This window comes from Eschscholzia californica, unplaced genomic scaffold (genome assembly GCF_041429995.1).
Source record: "Eschscholzia californica isolate CP2 unplaced genomic scaffold, dmEscCali1.0.p SCAF_4, whole genome shotgun sequence".
Taxonomy (NCBI): Eukaryota; Viridiplantae; Streptophyta; class Magnoliopsida; order Ranunculales; family Papaveraceae; genus Eschscholzia; species Eschscholzia californica.
The window spans coordinates 17,818,357-17,837,617 of record NW_028238461.1 but is presented as its reverse complement, the minus strand read 5'-3'; the positions used below and the strand labels follow the sequence as shown (position 1 = coordinate 17,837,617).

General features: G+C 37.3%; 2 protein-coding genes across 2 annotated transcripts; one reads left to right on the top strand and one right to left on the bottom strand.

The window, feature by feature from the left end:
• The first annotated feature begins 323 nt into the window (after nt 1–323).
• BASL (breaking of asymmetry in the stomatal lineage) lies at nt 324–2,535 on the top strand. The gene is made up of 5 exons (XM_086635420.1): nt 324–414; nt 540–967; nt 1,520–1,687; nt 2,115–2,275; nt 2,415–2,535. The coding sequence occupies exons 1-5, from the start codon at nt 324–326 to the stop codon at nt 2,533–2,535; spliced, it is 969 nt and encodes a 322-aa protein (XP_086491546.1).
• Nucleotides 2,536–9,007: 6,472 nt separating this feature from the next.
• Nucleotides 9,008–18,468, bottom strand: LOC147543342 (protein MICROTUBULE BINDING PROTEIN 2C-like). The gene is made up of 5 exons (XM_086637178.1): nt 18,000–18,468; nt 17,798–17,881; nt 10,192–10,545; nt 9,734–9,949; nt 9,008–9,401 (listed from the first exon to the last, which is right to left on the bottom strand). Exons 1-5 carry the CDS (start codon nt 18,195–18,197, stop codon nt 9,180–9,182), a joined length of 1,074 nt encoding a protein of 357 aa, XP_086493304.1. The 5' UTR covers nt 18,198–18,468; the 3' UTR covers nt 9,008–9,179.
• Between the last annotated feature and the right edge of the window lie 793 nt (nt 18,469–19,261).

Below are 19,261 nucleotides of genomic sequence, written 5' to 3'. Positions count from 1 at the left end.
ACGTTATTGTTCAACTTCATTTCTGTATATACAAATCTTTCCATTCTTTTCCACCAATTGAGAAACCTTAATTAATACATAATTTTTATTACCATTTCAAGGAACAAAAACTGACCTTTGGGAATCATAACCGTTTTAATGACTCCCCCCCTCTCTCTCTCTCCCTTAATTTCAAATTTTAAAATCAAACCCAATTCTTTAATCTCTCCCTACCTATTCCCATATTCTCCTCTGTTTCATTCCTCTGTTTAATCTCTCCCCTTCTCTCTCTCTCTCTCTCTTGTTTCTCTCTCTACTTTCTCTCTCTCTCTAAAGTTGAAGATATGTGTACTCCATGGACAACATCAAGATTAATCAGATGGAGAAGAAAAGAATGGTCTTCAAGTGTCTTCTGTTGCAGAAATCATCTTTCAGGTAAATTAACATAACCCAGATAATTAAAATCATTAAAAAAACATAACCCATTAATTAATCCAATTTAAATTCTGATTTAGATTGAAACTTAATAACAGATCATTTCTGGGTTCCTACATTCACAGATATCGAACCAGACACATTACAGAATCCATCAATTTCTCATCATTTATTTTCTCAACCCATGATTTATAAAGAAGAAGAGATAAGTACAAGTAGCAGCCATGATGAATCTTCTCCTGCTGAAAAAAGTATAATTAGTAGTAGTAGTTGTAGTCATAGTAGTAGTGGTAGAATTAGTAGTCATGTTGAAACTAATCCGAAATTGTCGACGACAAGTGATTTATCAATGAAACGTTCATCAGCTGTGGGTAGTGAAACAGAGACATCAGAATTTGGGAATGATCCAAATTGTCCAAATTTTAGAGATGGTGATTATATTGTCTTTTGTTTTAAAGAAGGAGGTGCATTTGATATTGTTAAAGATGAAACTTCACATGAAATTGACTCTGTTGATGGTACCATTGTTCGATTAAGGCCTATTAATCGTAAGGTTAGTTCATGGATTTTTTTTTTTTCATTTTTTCCCCCCAATTTTACATTATTTAAAAAAAAAATTGTGAATATGAAGTGGAATGTGATTTGAGGTTAGCTCAATCTAGGTCGAATTTCGGATTGTTCATGTCAATGTTTAAGATCGACGGTTATTTTCATTATGTGACATTGGTTTTTTAGTTTTAACTAGTTTTTAATTGTTAAGAGAATGTAGTATTTTTCAAATAATAACATAAAAAGAGAAATTATTATGACGAAAATATTTACTTTTTTCGTTTGTTAATTTAAAAGATATTCTCCAACATTCTTTTTCATTTCAATAAAAAGTACATTCTCCTCTTTCTTTTCTCTATGTCAAATATGAAATCTGACTCGAGATTTAAAATTAACTTTTGAGTCAGATTTCAGAATGTTTGTTTTGTCTGACTCTGTTACGCATTATTGGATTCATATGAAGATGCGGACGAGTCAGACGATTAATATTATTATCGTTAGTATTATTTTTTGTACTTAGAAAACTTTTATGTGTTTGTTTGGTATAAAGAAACAGCTTATTTATGGGGAGGAAGAAGGCAAGATAGTTGACAAAAAGAGCTTGGATCACACGTTGTTATTGAAGGAAGAAGAAGAAGAAGTTGGGTCTGACTCAACTAATGAGAAACCCATTGGCTCATTTGACCCCACTAATGAGTGGGAGTCCAATATCTCTGATGAGAAGGTTGGTACATAAACTATAAGTCTATATCTATTCCCTCTTTCTCTCTCTCTAAAACCATTAGTTTATGTGATCGTGCTTATGACTTCATTACCTATAATTTGGTTGATTAGTATATCTAATAAGTTGGATGGTAATAGTTTTAGACTTCTACTTTCTTAATCCTATATTTTATTCTACTAATTCAACTTATAGTTTTTAGATTTTTTTTTTAAAACTCTTAATTGTTTGCATGTATTATTTACATTTTAGTCCATAATGTCCGCAATAACAATATTTTTAACAATAATAATTTAACTAACACGAACTTTCGTGCAAGAAAATAATTTTATACTCCAATTCCTTAGTTGGTACTTCTTCGAAATAGGTAATCATTTTTATTCAATTTGAAAATACTTTAATATTTAACTTATTATATTACTTTGTTTAGGGCGATGATGTTGAAAGCGTCTATTTCGATCCAGAGTCTCCCGTGAGAATAATCAAAGTAGTTGATGAACGTAAAGTTAAAGGACACGATCTAATGGTTTCTACTGATTCTAGCCCTTCGTTGCAATCAGAGAGCAGCGGTGGCTCCTTTGCTTTCCCTATGTAAGTTCGAAAACATTTTTAAATTCTTTTTCTAACAAACTTTTTCTTTTTTGACAATGGTAATGTTTAAGATGATATTACCAATCCATTGCCAGAAGTAGGCTCCGGCTGAATAGAATTTTTGTACTTTCAAATGCAGATTGAGCAGGGAATGGACGGGTAGCCCCATAAAAATGCCGAATTTAGATACTTTACCTAAATTAGAAGCTATGAATTTAAGAAAACACCGACGATTGGGCCTTCATTGCTGTAAATTTTGAAATCGAAGACATAAAGAGAGAAGAATACATTTTATGATTTTGCATCGAAAGAATAATTCTTCGTAAAGAACTAGCTATCAACAAAAAGGAAAAAAGTGAATGCAAACAACAAGATTCGCCAATAATGTTTTATTTCCATAAAGAATAGATCGATGATGATTCAATTAGTAGATTTGAGAGAAAGATTTTTGGATTTGTTTATTTTGTAATTATGCAAAGAGAAATAGTTGATTGTGGCCAATATGCATTGAAAGAGAGAAGTTAAGTGTTCCCCTTAATGCATTCAAATGCTTGTAATCTTTGAGTTCATAATTTATTCATTATGGGTTTTCCATGAACACTTCAAGCTTCATCTAAGTGAAAATGTATGGGTCAAGATACCCTAAACAGGGCAAAACGATTCCATTAAATAGAGAGGAATACACAAGAGTGAAAGGACCAAAATACCCTTATACACTAATATCCCCCCTCAAGCTGAACGCCGGTGACCAAGAGAAAGCTTGTGCTTGAGCATCAAAAATCTGGTTGTAGAGAGTCCCTTTGTTAATATATCAGCCATATTGTCTTCACCATTAATGTAATTAACCTTTAACTTCCCATTAAGCACTTGCTCTCGCACAAAATGAAAATCAATTGCTGCGTGTTTTGTGCGAGAGTGAAGAACAGGGTTAACAGCAATGTAGGTCGCACTCACATTATCACAGAAGATGACCGGAGGTGCCTTCATAGGAATACCAAGTTCAATGAAAAGATTCTTGATCCATGTAACCTCAGCAGATGTATGGGCCACGGCCCTAAACTCAGCCTCTGTGGACGACCTAGAGACAGTTGTCTGAGTTTTAGATGTCCAGCTAAGCATATTGGGACCCAGCATTACACATAGACCTGAGGTGGATCTCCTGTCATCAGGAGACCCAGCCCAGTCAGCATCGGAGTAAGCCGTCAAACAGAGTGAAGAAGAACGACGAAGCGTAAGACCATCGGAGATCGTACCTTTCAAATATCGAAGAATTCTCTTCGCCGCCGTTAGATGAGTGGATGTCGGAGCTTTCATGAACTTAGACACCTGATTGACAGCGTAGGTAATATCTGGTCGAGTTAGATTCAAATATTGTAATGATCCCACTAAACTCCGATATGATTGAGGATCTGAAAGTGGCTTCCCATCAGTGGAAGATAACTTTGCCCCTGATAGAGCTGGTGTTGGCGTTGGTTTCGAATCAAGAAGACCATAACGTCGAAGAAGATCATGTATATACTTTTGCTGAGTAATGATCATCGAATCAGATGATCGGTGAACCTCCATCCCCAAAAAGTAAGTGAGAAGACCCAAGTCAGTAATTTTGAACTGTTGATGAAGATGATAGATGAGAGTGTTTACATTTGAATTAGAAAACCCTGTAACTAAAATATCGTCAACATATAACAGTAGAACTATAAACGAATTTGAATTTCGTCGAAAATACATTGAGGGATCAGATATGAACTGTCGAAACCCCTGTTTCATCAAAAAGGAAGTAAACTTATGATGCCAAGCTCGTGGAGCCTGTTTCAGACCATAGATTGCTTTCTTCAATCGACATACATGAGAAGGATACTCTGGATTACGAAATCCTTGTGGTTGAGTCATGAACACTTCTTCCTTCAAATCTCCATTAAGAAACGCGTTCTTGACATCCAGTTGTCTCACTGGCCAGTTATTAGTCATAGCAAGAGAGAGAACACTACGAATGGTGGCCGGTTTAACCACAGGACTAAACGTTTCACTATAATCAATTCCCTGTTGTTGATGAAACCCTCGAGCCACCAATCTTGCTTTAAATCGTTCAATTTGTCCATCCGAACGCTGCTTCACTTTATAGATCCATTTATTATCAATAATGTTCATGGATGGATGAGGAGCAACCAAATCCCAAGTGTTGTTATCATGTAAAGCAGAGATTTCTTCTTGCATAGCTTGATTCCAATGAGGATGTTTAGAGGCTTCTCGATAATTAGAAGGTTCAGTAAACTTAGGGTTTTCGAAGGAAGAAAGAAGAGATGAAGGTAAAGTGTGAGAGGAGGTGAATAATACTCTTGGCTTACGTGTCCCGTCACGACTCCTAGTAACCATTGGATGCCGTGACTGTACCGTTACCTCAGTAGAGGGAACAGTAGACGTGGGTACGGAAGGGACAGAAAAAGTGGGTAAAACAGACCCAGACGGAGGAACTACGGTGGGATTAACTGTTGTAACAGCGTCAACAACGCGTTGAGAAGTGGCAGGTGAGTGGACAGTTGTTGTTGGAGAGGTAGGATGAGGGACAGCTGGAGATTGAGGGACCACAGATGTATTTGAATTTCGAAGGAGATGGCCAGGTGGAGAGCGATTACCAAAAGAGGGAGAGACAGGCGGAACAAAAGGACGTCGTCTCTCTGTTGAAGAGAGAGAAGGACAAACAGTCCAGGAGAGAGAAACAGGAGTGTTCGTTAATGGTGATTCAGTGGAGAGTGAGAGACGATTTTGAAAGGGGAAATCATTCTCATCAAAAATAACATTACGAGATATATAGACTCGAGAAGAAGCTTCATCAAGGCATCGGTATCCTTTATGATCCGAGCTATAACCGATAAAGATGCAGGGTTTAGTTTTGGATTGAAGTTTAGAGGTATTATAAGGGACCAAAAGTGGGTAGCATCTGCAGCCAAAAGTTCGTAAATCAGAGTAATTAGGGCTTTTTAAAAATAATTTTTGAAAGGGGGAAGAACCTTGAAGAATAGTAGTCGGTAATCGATTTAGAGTAAAGACAGCTATGCTAAAGGCTTCTGGCCACAGATTAGTGGGAGCAGAAGACTGTGAAAGAAGAGTCAGAGAGGTTTCGACAAGGTGTCGTATTTTCCGTTCAGCTACACCGTTCTGCTGTGGTGTATGAGGACAGGAACGGCGGTGAACTATGCCAGAATCAATAAAAAATTGGGAAAGTTGATTGTTAACGAATTCGCCTTCTCCATCTGATTGGAAAATTTTTATTTTGTTTTGAAATTGATTTTCAACTAAAGTTTTGAATTGTTTTATGATGTTTGTAACTTCAGATTTTTGATGTAGGAAACGAATCCAAGTGTATCGGGTATAATCATCAACCAACAAAAGGACATATCTGAAACCAGATGAGGAAAGAACAGGGGCCGGACCCCATAAATTTGCATGAATCATATGCAAAGAAGTAGTAGAATGATGAGTAACAGAAGAAAAGGGGAGAGAATGGTGCTTAGCCGAGACACAATTTCCACATAAGTTGTCTTTGATTACAGAGGTAGTTATTGGTAAATTAAACTTAGACATAATAAACTTAAAATTTCGAAAATGTGGGTGAGCAAGTCTCTTGTGCCAGATTGCAGGACTGGTACGAGATCCTTTGGACGCCACTTTGGAGAAGAAAGCTGAAGAAGTTGCAGAAGCAGAGACATCAGAGACACGGAAAAGACCATCAGAGATCGTTCCTGCGAGCAGGGTCTTCCCTATGGGAAGTTCCTTTACAAAGAAACCAGAACGATGGAAAAGAATGAAGCAATCAATATCACGAAGGAGTTGAGATATTGAGATAAGATTTTTCTTAAAATCAGGAACATGAAGAACTTTTGTAAGAAGAAAATTGTGAAAAGGAAGATGAACATTACCTGTGCCTGCAACAGTAGAAGTCTGACCATTTCCTACCATAACATGATCAGGAACAACAGATTCAGATCGAGAAATAACAGAGGCAGAATCAGAAGCAATATGATTGCTAGCCCCTGAATCCATATACCAATGAGGGTCATGAGTGATGTTATCAAGACCAAGTGCAGCAAAGCTTTGAGCCATTTCAGAAGCACGAGTGATTTGGAAACATTGACGAGCTATGTGACCAGGTCGACCACAGTATTGACAGATAACTGGTTGTCTTTCTGGAGGAGGACCAAGAACAGAGGAAAAATTGCGAGAAGAAGAAGAAGATCCTCTGCCTCCATTTCGGTAAGAACCTCTTCCTCCACCTCTATTGTAAGAACGACCTCTGTTGGGTCGATATTGAGAGAAGGAAGACCTGGGAAGAGGAGGAGGAGGAGGAGGAGGAGGAGGAGGAGATTGAGTGATTAGAGCAGTAGGAGTAGGAGTTTGAGTGTGAAGCAACTCAATGCGAAATTCCTGTGTGAGAAGCAGAGAGTAAAGCTCATCATAAGTAGGAGGAGTTAATCGAGTTGTAATCGAAGTTACAAAAGACTCAAACTCAGACCCTAGACCAGATAGAACAATAAGAACAAGTTCTTGGTCTGAAACAGAGTGACCAACAGAAGCAAGAGAGTCAGACAAGTTTTTGATGCGAAGGAGATAATCAGAAATGCTTTGTGAACCCTTTTTGCAGGTTTGTAGCTGAAGTTTAAGATTCATTAATCTTGCTGAGTTGACAGAGGAGAAATTTCTTTCAAGAGCCTCCCAAACAGATTGAGAGGTTGTTAAACCAAGAACTTGAGATAATACTGGCTCAGTGAGGGTAGCATTGATCCAAGAAAGTAGCATTTGATCAATGCGATACCAGAAGTAGAAATCTGGATTGGGAATAGGAGCAGAGGAAGAAGAATTTGGGAGAAACTCAAGAGGAGCTGAGCAAGAACCATTAACATATTTGTATAAATCTTGATTGTGTAAGATAGGTAGCATTTGACTACGCCAAAGAAGGTAGTTTGTTCGATCAAGTTTGATGGAAATGAGATTGGAAATGTTAGTGAGGGAGGGAAAAGAGAAGGAGGAGGGTGGGTTCTCAGTTGAAAGAACAGTAGGAGAAGGAGTGTGCTGAGTGGAATCAGCCATTGAAGAAGGAAAAGGAAGAAGATGAAGCACTGAAAACTAGGAGAAGATATTCTCTTTAGGCGGCTCTGATACCATGAAAATGTATGGGTCAAGATACCCTAAACAGGGCAAAACGATTCCATTAAATAGAGAGGAATACACAAGAGTGAAAGGGCCAAAATACCCTTAGTACAAACATTAATTACATAGACTTGTGACAAACATAATTATACACTAATACTAAGGTCTAGAATTGCTTTCCACATCCCACCAGTATGAAGGAGGAGCAACTGTAAGAATGAACCAGAAAAATGTACTATGTTTTAGTAATGGTAGTGTTGTTTTGGTTATGGCAATGTTGTTGTGACAGAAGCGTTGCTGTCATGGTGGTGGTAATGGTAGTTTGGTTGTGATGTTATGATGCAGTCGTGTTGTGGTTTAAGAGAACGGAAGCAAATGTCAGTGAAGTGAAATAACATAAATCCTACTCCAGTCAATTCAATTTGATCGAAGCACTCTGTAGGCGACCTTCCCTCGAAATGGTCCAGCCCGAGAGTGCTACAGGCAATTCAATTTGAGCGAAATACCCTGCAGGTACTCTTCCCTCGAACTGTCCAGAGAGAGAAAGCATACTCTCGGACTGGTTTTTGTCTAAGGCCTGGCTTAGGCTCTTGGACTCGTACGAGTCCGAGTCTGTCAGAAGTTTTCAGATCTCATAAACTCTATTATTACTTATAGATCACTTTAAGACCACTCAAAATCAACACAAAATCGATGATGAACACGTTTCAAGGATTTACCAACATCAAAATCGATAATGAACACTGGACTAAAAGATAAAAACATCAAAAGAGTTGGGGTTTCAAGAACTGGTTTTTAATAAAAATAAAGACCTTTTGAAGTACTTCTTTATTCTCTTTCTTTAATGAACTAAATAAAGATGATATCCTTAAAAAACACAAAGAAATCTAAACGGTTTGATGAAGATTTTGGAAGAGAACCCGAAATGAAAATGGAGGAAGAAGAATAAGAAGTTAACGAGTAAGCGGGACACCTATAGGCTACATATAAAATGGCGAAAAAGGCGAGGCGTACTGAATGGCGGGCCTATAGCAAAAAAAGACGGGCGCGGCCGCGCAATAGAGGAATCCTTCAACCGGGGTAGTTGTCCATTTGTGACTACACTGATATTCAACTCATTTTTCTAAGGAGCAGAATGACTAAAACAACAAATAACTAAGGTGTTAATGGAATTGGGTTTCTCGAATTGCCTAGAGGGACTTTAGTCTCACACCTTGAAAATCATCTCTTTACTATCACCATATGTTGTCTAGTTGTCTAGGTACCAACAAATAAATTTTACCAAAGTATTACGAAATAGACCTAACACGATTCCTGATTAGTTAAAATTCAATCATTTGATGATGTTTGGAAGGGGAAGAGGAAAAGAAAGAGGTCGGCGAAACGACCATGACTCTCAATGAAAATTCGAAAAGAACTCTCTGAGGGTCAATTGGGCACAAGCTAAGGTGAGTCTCAATTTGGGTGTTACATTATCAGATAAGCTGTTTTATCAAGCTTTTCGAGCTTGACCGTCTACATCACGGGTTGAGCTCTTTGTTGTTGTGCCTTCAAATGTTTCATATGTGACATGATATACCCAAGAGCAAACCAAGTTCCATGTTATTCGTGAATTCAAGAAAATACTTAAATGAGTCAACAACAACATTATTTTTCCAAGTTTGATACAGTTCGCCTTTGCAAGAAAATAAATGACAAGACATAGTTATACATCAATGTCTAATAAGATAAACACGTCTTCGTAATGTTGGGTCACAATCTATGATACCATATCCAGAGCGAGAAAGGGTAAGCCGTGAAGTGTAGTATCACCTGAACATGTCTTTTTCGGTCCAAAAACAAAAGATTGAAGATGTAATCTTACCTTTGCAGCAAGGATGAATGATTCCTCATCTTCGTTTTCTTTTGCGGCAGTAACAGCAACAATATAGGCCTTTCTTGCCTCTTCCATTTGTTGCATATCGATCTCGTCAGTGTCGTCCTGTTCATACCACAAAAGTTTTCAATCAGATGTAAGGCATCTTGCAGATTAATCTGAACAGCGACTACCACATTGATGAAATATATTGCCAAACTCTAAATTTATGAGACTCGTCGATCCAACTAAACAGTTCGAATTCAAAAGGAGATCCAACTTCAGAAGCAAAACTTGTAAATGTAATTGAGATTTCAAATATTTAGATGGATTGACATTTCACACTGAGACGGAACAAATGTTTTCGAAGAATGAGGATGATACTGTTATATGAGATACACTTCAGGACATTTGACACAAGCAACTGTGGAAGTCAAGAAGTACGGGAATGAACTTACTATGTGTGGTAGATCCAAGTCATTAGGAGTCGTATCGAAAAGGAAAACATCTGAAGTAGATTTACTTTCTTCTAATATTTCTAGCATCTGCATAAATGTCGATAGTTCTCCTTGAGTGGAGTCTAGATTTTTCTGTAGTGTCTCAATTGTTCGATTTGATTTCGTTGCTTCCAACTGTAATCTTTCCAGGGTTACTTGCTTCTCTTCTAGTTTAACCTGTGGAGCAGAAGTTCTTATTTCCGAAAGCGGGTTTTCACCACAAACAAGGAATCTCGGTGACCCATTTTAGCTATTGAGATATATAAAACACAATTACTAGCAATATGTTTGCCAATAACAAGTGTCATACACTAGAAGAATGTCCTTCCTTGACACCCTTGGCGCTAAAACAGTAACCTAGAGGTGTCTTTTTTAATAGGCTTGGCACATTGGGAGTGATAAAATTGATAAAAACGTACCTTTGCATCATAATGTTTCATGTTAGTGGATTCAATCAACGATTCTTTCTCTTTGATCTGATCTTTTATTCCTTCAAAATGTGCTTGTGTTCCAGCCATATGGTTCATTTCAATCTCGGCCAATTTCAGAAGTTCATCTTTCTCTAGTAGTTCTTTTTGGAGATTCTTCACTTGTTCTTGCAAAATAATCAACTCTTCTCTATCCTTCGCTATAGCCAATGCTCTTGTTTTGGATATTGGAAGCTCATCTTTTCTAACATTTTTAATTTTCTTTCTATCTTCACATAGACAATCCCTATGTTTTTTAGGTGGAAGAGGCTGTGTTTCATTTTTCTTGCCTTTTGGGACGGCAACCTGCACCAAGTTAACCAATACACAACATCAAGATCTATTTCATAAGTCTACGATTTTTGTATCAAATGTTTATGTTGGGGTCCCTCCTTATAATTAAAGGACTCCTAGTTGGAATAGGATTTCCCTTATTCCTTGTTTGGGAAAAAATAGAAACTTCTATTTTTTCAAGCCTAAAAAGGAATTCCTATTTCTATTGGTAAACCTCCTTATTTATTATTATAAATAGGGAATGAAAGGGAAGAGATTATACACAACAACTTCCAGAACAAGAGAAGTCAGAGAAAGAGAGATTTCTGAAGTAGTTCTTTCAAGAGATTGAAAGAGCAGAATATTGGTTTGAAGAAAAGAAGATTATTAATCTTGTGAAGCAATTTAGTTTGTGGTTATCTTCTTCAACCTTTAGGAATCTAGGATTTGTTCAAATCCTAAGGAGTAAGAGATTTGATTTCTTTGTTTCTTTGTTCAGTTTATCCACCATAGGTTTGGTGAAGAGTTGTGTAACCCATTATTTAATTATAGTGGAAGATTTCTGGACTAGGTCCCGTGGTTTTTTACCTTCTAGTTTGGAGGGGTTTTTTGCCACGTTAAATAATCTTGGTGTCTCTACTTTTACTTTCACATCGTTTATCTTCATATTCCTGAACAAGTTAATTAGGGTATTTTTCCTAACAAGTGGTACCAGAGCTAAGGTTGGATTTATTGTTCAGAAATATGGAAGTGAATACTAATCGAATGATTAGTTTAGATGGAGAAAACTACTTGATGTGGAAAGCAAAAATGGAAGATTTGTTATACTGCAAAGACCTAGCTGCACCCATTGAAAATCACGGTACAAAACCGATGAAGATAGATGAAGAAGACTGGAAGGTATTAGATCGTAAGGTTGTTGGATTTATTCGACAATGGGTAGAACCCAGTGTTTTTCATCATGTATCGACGGAGACTTCCGCTTATAGTCTATGGAGGAAATTAGAAGAATTGTATGATCAGAAGACAGCTGCCAAAAAGGCTTACTTGTTCAGAAAGCTAGGAAAATTACAATATAAAGAAGGAACCTCAATTGCTCAACACTTGAATGAGATGAAAAGTCTAGTAAACCAGCTTTCTGCAATGAAGTTAGTTTTGGATGATGAGTTGCAGGCCTTACTTCTTCTAAATTCTTTACCAGATAGTTGGGAGACATTGGTGGTGTCTCTTAGCAATTCTGCTCCTGATGGCATAATGCGTATGAATCACGTAACAGGTAGTTTGTTGAATGAAGAAACAAGAAGGAAATCATCGTCAGACGAGTCTCATTCAGAGGCACTTGTTACAGAAAGACGGGGGAGAGGTAAAAGTAGAAAACCTCATAACCGTGATAAGTCAAGGGGGAGATCAAAACCAAAGAAAGAAGTTAGATGTTTTGGTTGTGGAAAAATGGGTCATTACAAGAGTGATTGCAGGAAACCAAAGAAGGAAAATAAAAAGGATGATGAAAAACAAGATAATGTTGCGGCAGTTGCCTCAGGTGATGACATTATCTTACTCTCAGGTTGTGGAGACACTTGCTTAAGTATGACTGAGTCAGAACCAGAAACAACATGGTTGGTTGACTCAGGTGCTTCGTATCATGCTATTCCATGTAAGGATTTCTTTAACTCTTACAGAACTGGTGACCTTGGCAAAGTCAGGATGGGAAACTTAGGTTTCTCAAAAATCGTAGGAATTGGAGAAGTGAAAATTGAGACGAGCACAGGGAGTACATTGATTCTTAAGAATGTGAGGCATATACCAGATCTTCGATATAACCTAATCTCTACCGGAGTATTAGATGATGAAGGGTACCACAGTCACTTTGGTGATGGAAAGTGGAAGCTCACAAAAGGGTCAATGGTGATAGCAAGAGGGAAGAAGTGTTGTACTTTATACAGGACTCAAGTAAAACTGTGTAAAGGAGAATTGAATGCAGTTGAAAAAGATTCTTCCACTGATCTTTGGCATAGAAGACTCGGGCACATGAGCGAGAAAGGACTTCAAATCCTTGCTAAACGACAAGACTTACCGAACGTAAAAGGTATAAATTTAAACACTTGCTCTCATTGTTTAGTAGGAAAGCAACACAGAGTTTCTTTTCAAAGGAATGCATCTGAAAGAAAATCCAGTGTTTTAGAGCTTGTTTATTCTGACGTTTGTGGACCTTTAAAGGTCAAAACACTTGGTGGTGCTTTGTATTTTGTTACTTTTATAGATGATGCTTCCAGAAAAGTTTGGGCATATGCCATAAAGACCAAAGATCAGGTACTTGCAGTTTTCAAGAATTTCCACAACATGGTAGAACGGGAGACAGGAAAATCATTGAAGTGCATTCGCACTGACAATGGAGGAGAATACATCGGGTCGTTTGAAGAGTATTGCAAAACCCATGGTATTCGACATGAACAGACAGTTCCCAAAACTCCACAACAGAATGGTGTAGCAGAACGCATGAACCGCACTATTGTGGAGAGGATCAGATGTATGCTCTCAGAAGCAAAGCTGCCAAAAAGCTTCTGGGGTGAAGCAATGCGTACTGCATGTTATCTGATTAATTTATCACCTTCAGCACCATTAGATGGAGATGTAGCTGAGAGAGTGTGGGCTGGGAAAGAAGTCAGTTATGAACACTTAAGGGTGTTTGGTTGCAGGGCTTTTGTGCATATACCTAAAGATCAAAGAGCAAAGCTTGATGATAAAGCCAAGCAATGCATCTTTTTAGGGTATGCAGATGAGAAGTTCGGATACAGGTTATGGGATCCAGTCGATAAGAAGATTATTAGAAGTAGAGATGTGGTCTTTCTTGAAAATCAAACTATTGAGGACTTTGGGAAAGTTGAGAAGCATGAGAATCATAGTAATGATCTCATTGATCTAGATCCACATATCTCTTCTAAGGTTATGCATGATAATGCAGGTGAAGAACAAAATCATGAAGATGAAGCTCATGAAGATGTTCCTATGGGTGATGATGTTGAGCAGGAAATGGAAGTTCAACATGAACCACCAGCTGAATTGAGAAGATCGACTAGAGATAGAGCACCATCTACCAAGTATCCTCCACACGAGTATGTGATGGTTACAGATAGTGGAGAACCACAGTGTTATGAAGAAGCCATAGATGATGAACACAAGAAGGAGTGGTTGAAAGCTATGCAAGATGAGATTGAATCATTGCATAAGAACAACACTTTTAAGTTGGTTGAAAAACCTAAGAATAAGAAAATTCTTAAAAATAAGTGGGTTTTCAAAATCAAAACCGAAGAAAGAAATTCACAACCACGGTATAAGGCACGCCTAGTGGTGAAAGGATTTGGGCAGAAAAAGGGTATTGATTTTGATGAGATTTTCTCTCCGGTGGTGAAGATGTCCTCTATACGGTTAGTATTGGGATTGGCTGCAAGTATGAACCTAGAAATTGAACAACTAGATGTCAAGACCGCTTTCCTTCATGGTGACTTGGAGGAAGATGTGTATATGGAACAACCAACAGGGTTTGAAGTTAAAGGTAAGGAACACTTGGTTTGTAAGTTAGAGAAGAGTTTATATGGGCTGAAACAAGCACCAAGACAGTGGTACAAAAAGTTTGAATCATTCATGAAGGATCAAGGGTATCACAGGACGGCTTCAGATCATTGTGTTTTCGTTCATAAATTTCCTGATGGAGATTTGATTATACTTCTACTTTATGTTGATGATATGTTGATTGTTGGTCAGGATGCTAATAAAATTAGCAGGTTAAAGAAGGAACTAAACAAGTATTTCGATATGAAAGACTTGGGTCCAGCAAAACAAATTCTTGGCATGCATATCTCTCGTGATAGGAAAGCTGGAAAACTTTGGCTATCACAAGAAAGATACATTGAGAAGGTTCTAGAAAGGTTCAATATGGACAAGACAAAACCAGTGAGTTGTCCATTAGCCAGTCACTTCAAGTTGACTCGTGATCAGTGTCCATCAACTAGAAGTGAGAAAGAAGAAATGGAGAAAATTCCTTATGCTTCAGCTGTAGGAAGTTTGATGTATGCAATGGTGTGTACAAGACCGGACATTGCATTTGCAGTTGGAGTAGTAAGCAGATTTCTTGCTAATCCAGGCAAAGAGCATTGGTTAGCAGTGAAGTGGATTCTGAAGTATCTTAGAGGTACGTCTAAAGCTCGTATATGTTTTGGTAATGATAAGCCAGTATTAGTCGGTTACACAGATGCAGACATGGCAGGAGATGTAGACTCTAAAAGGTCCACATCAGGCTACTTATTTACATTTTCAGGGGGAGCAGTGTCATGGCAATCTAAATTACAAAAGTGTGTAGCTTTATCTACTACAGAGGCAGAATATATTGCCATTACAGAATGTTGCAAGGAGATGTTATGGATGAAGAGGCTGTTAGAAGAACTTGGTATGAAACAGAATAATTATGTTATTCATTGCGACAGTCAAAGTGCCATCCACCTCAGTAAGAATTCTAGTTTCCATTCCAAGTCCAAGCATATAAATGTGAGATACCAGTGGATCCAAGATGTTCTTGAAGAAAAGGTGTTGAAGATCGAGAAAATCCATACTGAAGACAATGGTTCAGATATGATGACAAAACCATTACCCAAAGGCAAACATGAGCTATGTAGCAGTGTTGCAGGTTTGGGGATGGTAGGTCCCTCTTCATAAGTCGGGAGGGGGAGTTTGTTGGGGTCCCTCCTTATAATTAAAGGACTCCTAGTTGGAATAGGATTTCCCTTATTCCTTGTTTGGGAAAAAATAGAAACTTCTATTTTTTCAAGCCTAAAAAGGAATTCCTATTTCTATTGGTAAACCTCCTTATTTATTATTATAAATAGGGAATGAAAGGGAAGAGATTATACACAACAACTTCCAGAACAAAGAGAAGTCAGAGAAAGAGAGATTTCTGAAGTAGTTCTTTCAAGAGATTGAAAGAGCAGAATATTGGTTTGAAGAAAAGAAGATTATTAATCTTGTGAAGCAATTTAGTTTGTGGTTATCTTCTTCAACCTTTAGGAATCTAGGATTTGTTCAAATCCTAAGGAGTAAGAGATTTGATTTCTTTGTTTCTTTGTTCAGTTTATCCACCATAGGTTTGGTGAAGAGTTGTGTAACCCATTATTTAATTATAGTGGAAGATTTCTGGACTAGGTCCCGTGGTTTTTTACCTTCTAGTTTGGAGGGGTTTTTTGCCACGTTAAATAATCTTGGTGTCTCTACTTTTACTTTCACATCGTTTATCTTCATATTCCTGAACAAGTTAATTAGGGTATTTTTCCTAACAGTTTACACATAAACTCGACCAATAAAAGTGCATGCTTATTATGCAAATAACTTGTCCGAAACTGGATTGAGAGGATATGTTTGTTTAACTATACAACTGTTCCATTATAGTGTGGGATCATACCTTTTGTTGATAAACAGAACAATATCAGGATTTTCGACAAAAACTTGAAAAGTTATTGGTGGGGTATTCTTTATCTTTAATAATGGCATGCTTCTATTTGCTCTTTTGTGAGTTTTGATGATTTCTCATATATGGCTTCTTGATTAAAAAGCACAATCATGATTGGCCATTCTTCATGAGACAAAATAAATGTATTGCACTAAACTGCTAATCAAGTCACTAGTTCATCGTAAAATTAATCAGCTAAAGCGGTGTTTGTGATTTCTTTCTGAATCTGACTCATTTTTGTTTTGAATCTGACTCTTCTGACTCTGGTCAAAGTACAATAGTCAGTTTCAGGATATTTTAGATAAAGGACGGTTAACTTAATTCAAGGTAACCAATACGTGGACAACCAAAATTTATAAGCGGACAAAACAATTGGGTGTGAATAAAATTAATATGTAGTAAGGAAATGGAAGGATCTAAAATTAATTCTCTTTTTCTTTTTATTCATTTTCTTCACCATCTTCAATGACGACAATCCATTGTTACCGACCACCTATTCTCGGGAATCACCATTTTTTCCGACAACAACCACTATATTTATATTCTTCGATCATCATCATCCCTCTTTGTCTTCTTCGCCACCAACACATCATCTTTCATTCTCTCCCTTTCATTTTCCTTCAAATTACTATAAGAGGATAAAGAATCGAGTAAAGTGATTATCTCTCTTTGTTGTTAACATATGCACCTTTCTCCTTAAGTTACAGCAATCATTCAATTATATATAATTGTAATCTACTACAAACTATATGAATCATAAGTTCATAACCTACTGTGAATTAGTTTCCAAGAATTTAGGCCATTTCTCCCTCTCTCTCTCTCTCTAAAAATCTTAATTACAGTGGTGTTCTCTGCTCGGTTAGGCTTTCTCATTTCTCGTTATCATGCATTACTCTCGTTGATTTGCCGTCACAGGCAAAGGGAAAGAACCCTTCTACCGGCTGGCGGCTGCCCCAACAGGAAGAGTGAAAACCCTAATTTCTTTTGAGAAAACAAATGAAAATAAAATGAGAGGAGATGGTGTGTTGGTGGTGATGAAGATGAGAGGGGGATGATGAAGATTAAAAACATGGTAGTTGTAGGAGAAAATGGTGTTCGCCAAACTAGGTATTTGCCGGTGAAAATGGGTGGTCGCCGGTTAAGATGCCGATGAAGATGCAAAAGAAAGAGAATAAGTATTTAGTTTTGTATCCTTTCAGCTGGTTGTTTGGAAATAAATTTACTTACACCCATTTAATTTTTGTCCATATAAGGAATTTGGTTGTCCATGGTAACCTAATTCAAACTCGTATGTGATTCAAATATTTTCCAAATAAGTCTGAATGGGTCCTTTCAACAACAAAAAAAAAAAAAAAAGTCTGAATGGGTCATCTAGAGAGAAATCAGCCAAACATTATGATATCAACCCAAGTCAGACTATTTAAACGAGTCAGATCTGAATTGAAAAAAAAAAAACTATCTAACAACCCATTATTTCCACCCCAAAATCAAAGCAAAAAATTTGACAAAAAAAAAAAGGAATGAGGCAGTGAGCAAAAGGAATTATCAACTATTGTTCATGAAGGAATGCTACGGAACAAGAAAAACCAAGCAGATTCTGGCCAGAAATCTTATGTGGGGGTTGTTGTGATTCGTGCTACCGATGATTCTGATTCACTAAACTGCGAATCATGGAAAGCCACAAGCCAGATAGGATTTCTGATGCAGAGTCTGGCTAGTTTTTCTTGTTCTCTAGCATGACTCTTGTTTAGAATATGATATATATAGAGAGAGAGAAGATTATCTCACCTTCTTGGTCTCGGATACTCTAGATGGAGCTTTGGTGTAGATCAAAGAGGATCGACGCGTGAAAGAACTTTTCTCTTTTTGATCCTAATAATCATTACAAAACAGAAAAGAAAATAATCAAAAAACTGAAACCTACTAAACAAAATCTTCAAAACCCTAAATTCAATCAAGTGAAACAGAGTGAGAGAGAGAATGAGATGACCATTAAAGACTCAACAAGAGGAACAATCTCAACAAGATTCTTCAGTAGTAAATGATCAACATTACTGTTGGTTTGGCTGTCACTAGTGAGAGATGGTGATGGCTTATCTTCTTCATTGTTGCATTCATTCAATGATTTTGAATCCCCATAACTTCCATTATCATGTATATCATTCAAATGTGATTGCTTCTTAGACATTTCTCTCGATTCAGTAAATGTTGAAAAAATCTATAAGATGGGAGCAAAACCCAAACGAGAAATCAGGATCAAAATTGAAAGAAATTAGGGGAGAGCTAGTAAGTTGGTTTTAATTTTTCAACCTTGCTTGATCATTACTAATTTCATAACCCTTTGATTTGAAATAAACTAGTAGTAGTAGTAAAGTATGTATCAGTTGGACATTTTCAATGAGCGATGTGCACCCCAGTCTTTCACTCGATCCGTTATTTACCCCCATAATAACCCATTCACATGTATCACTTTTTTGGGCGCCCTAAATGGTGACAGTTGATGTCAATTTTGGTTGATTTGTTGGTAGCTTTTTTAGCTTGACGTAGTCTACCACCCTTTTTTTTAGTGCAGTGGTCGGACATTCTGTCATTTTTTTTTTCTTCTTCCACCCACAACTTTTATCTTTTTCATCATCCTCTCTTCATTTTCATTGCCACCAGCATATCACCCCTTCTCTTTGTGCATTTTTTCTTTAGGTGACACTTCTGCCTACGGGTTACCTTAGAAAAAAAGGGAGAGGGTGAAGATGAAGAATGTATGTGCTTAAAGGAGAAAAAATTATTGGCCGGTGGTGAGGGAAAAGATAAAGATAGTAGAGGTTAGTGCCCAGAGGTGGTGGTACAATATTTGTGTCATTGTGTGTCCCTCAATTAGGTTGTCTTATCTATTATATTAAAACAGCTCAGTCGGTTATCCAGGGGATAAGTCTGACCGTTCATTTTCTCTACGAGATTTACCTTTGATGATCGAACGACTGTTATAAAATCCTTTTTAGTGTAATTTGACTTAAAAAATAAGGGTATTAGTGTAAACAATTAATTATTTTGAATATTCGGTTACAATCTCCCTAAAATAACTATATATCAGGCATCTTCTCACTCACGATGGCACATCCACTCACTACTCTTCAAACACATGGTTATCACTCTCCCTTGTAATTTTATCTGATTTATGTTAAATTTATTTTCTTCTCCTCGAAGGCGTTAGCCAAGAGGGATCTTCTCCGTCCGTAGGACGGGGAGGGAACCTAG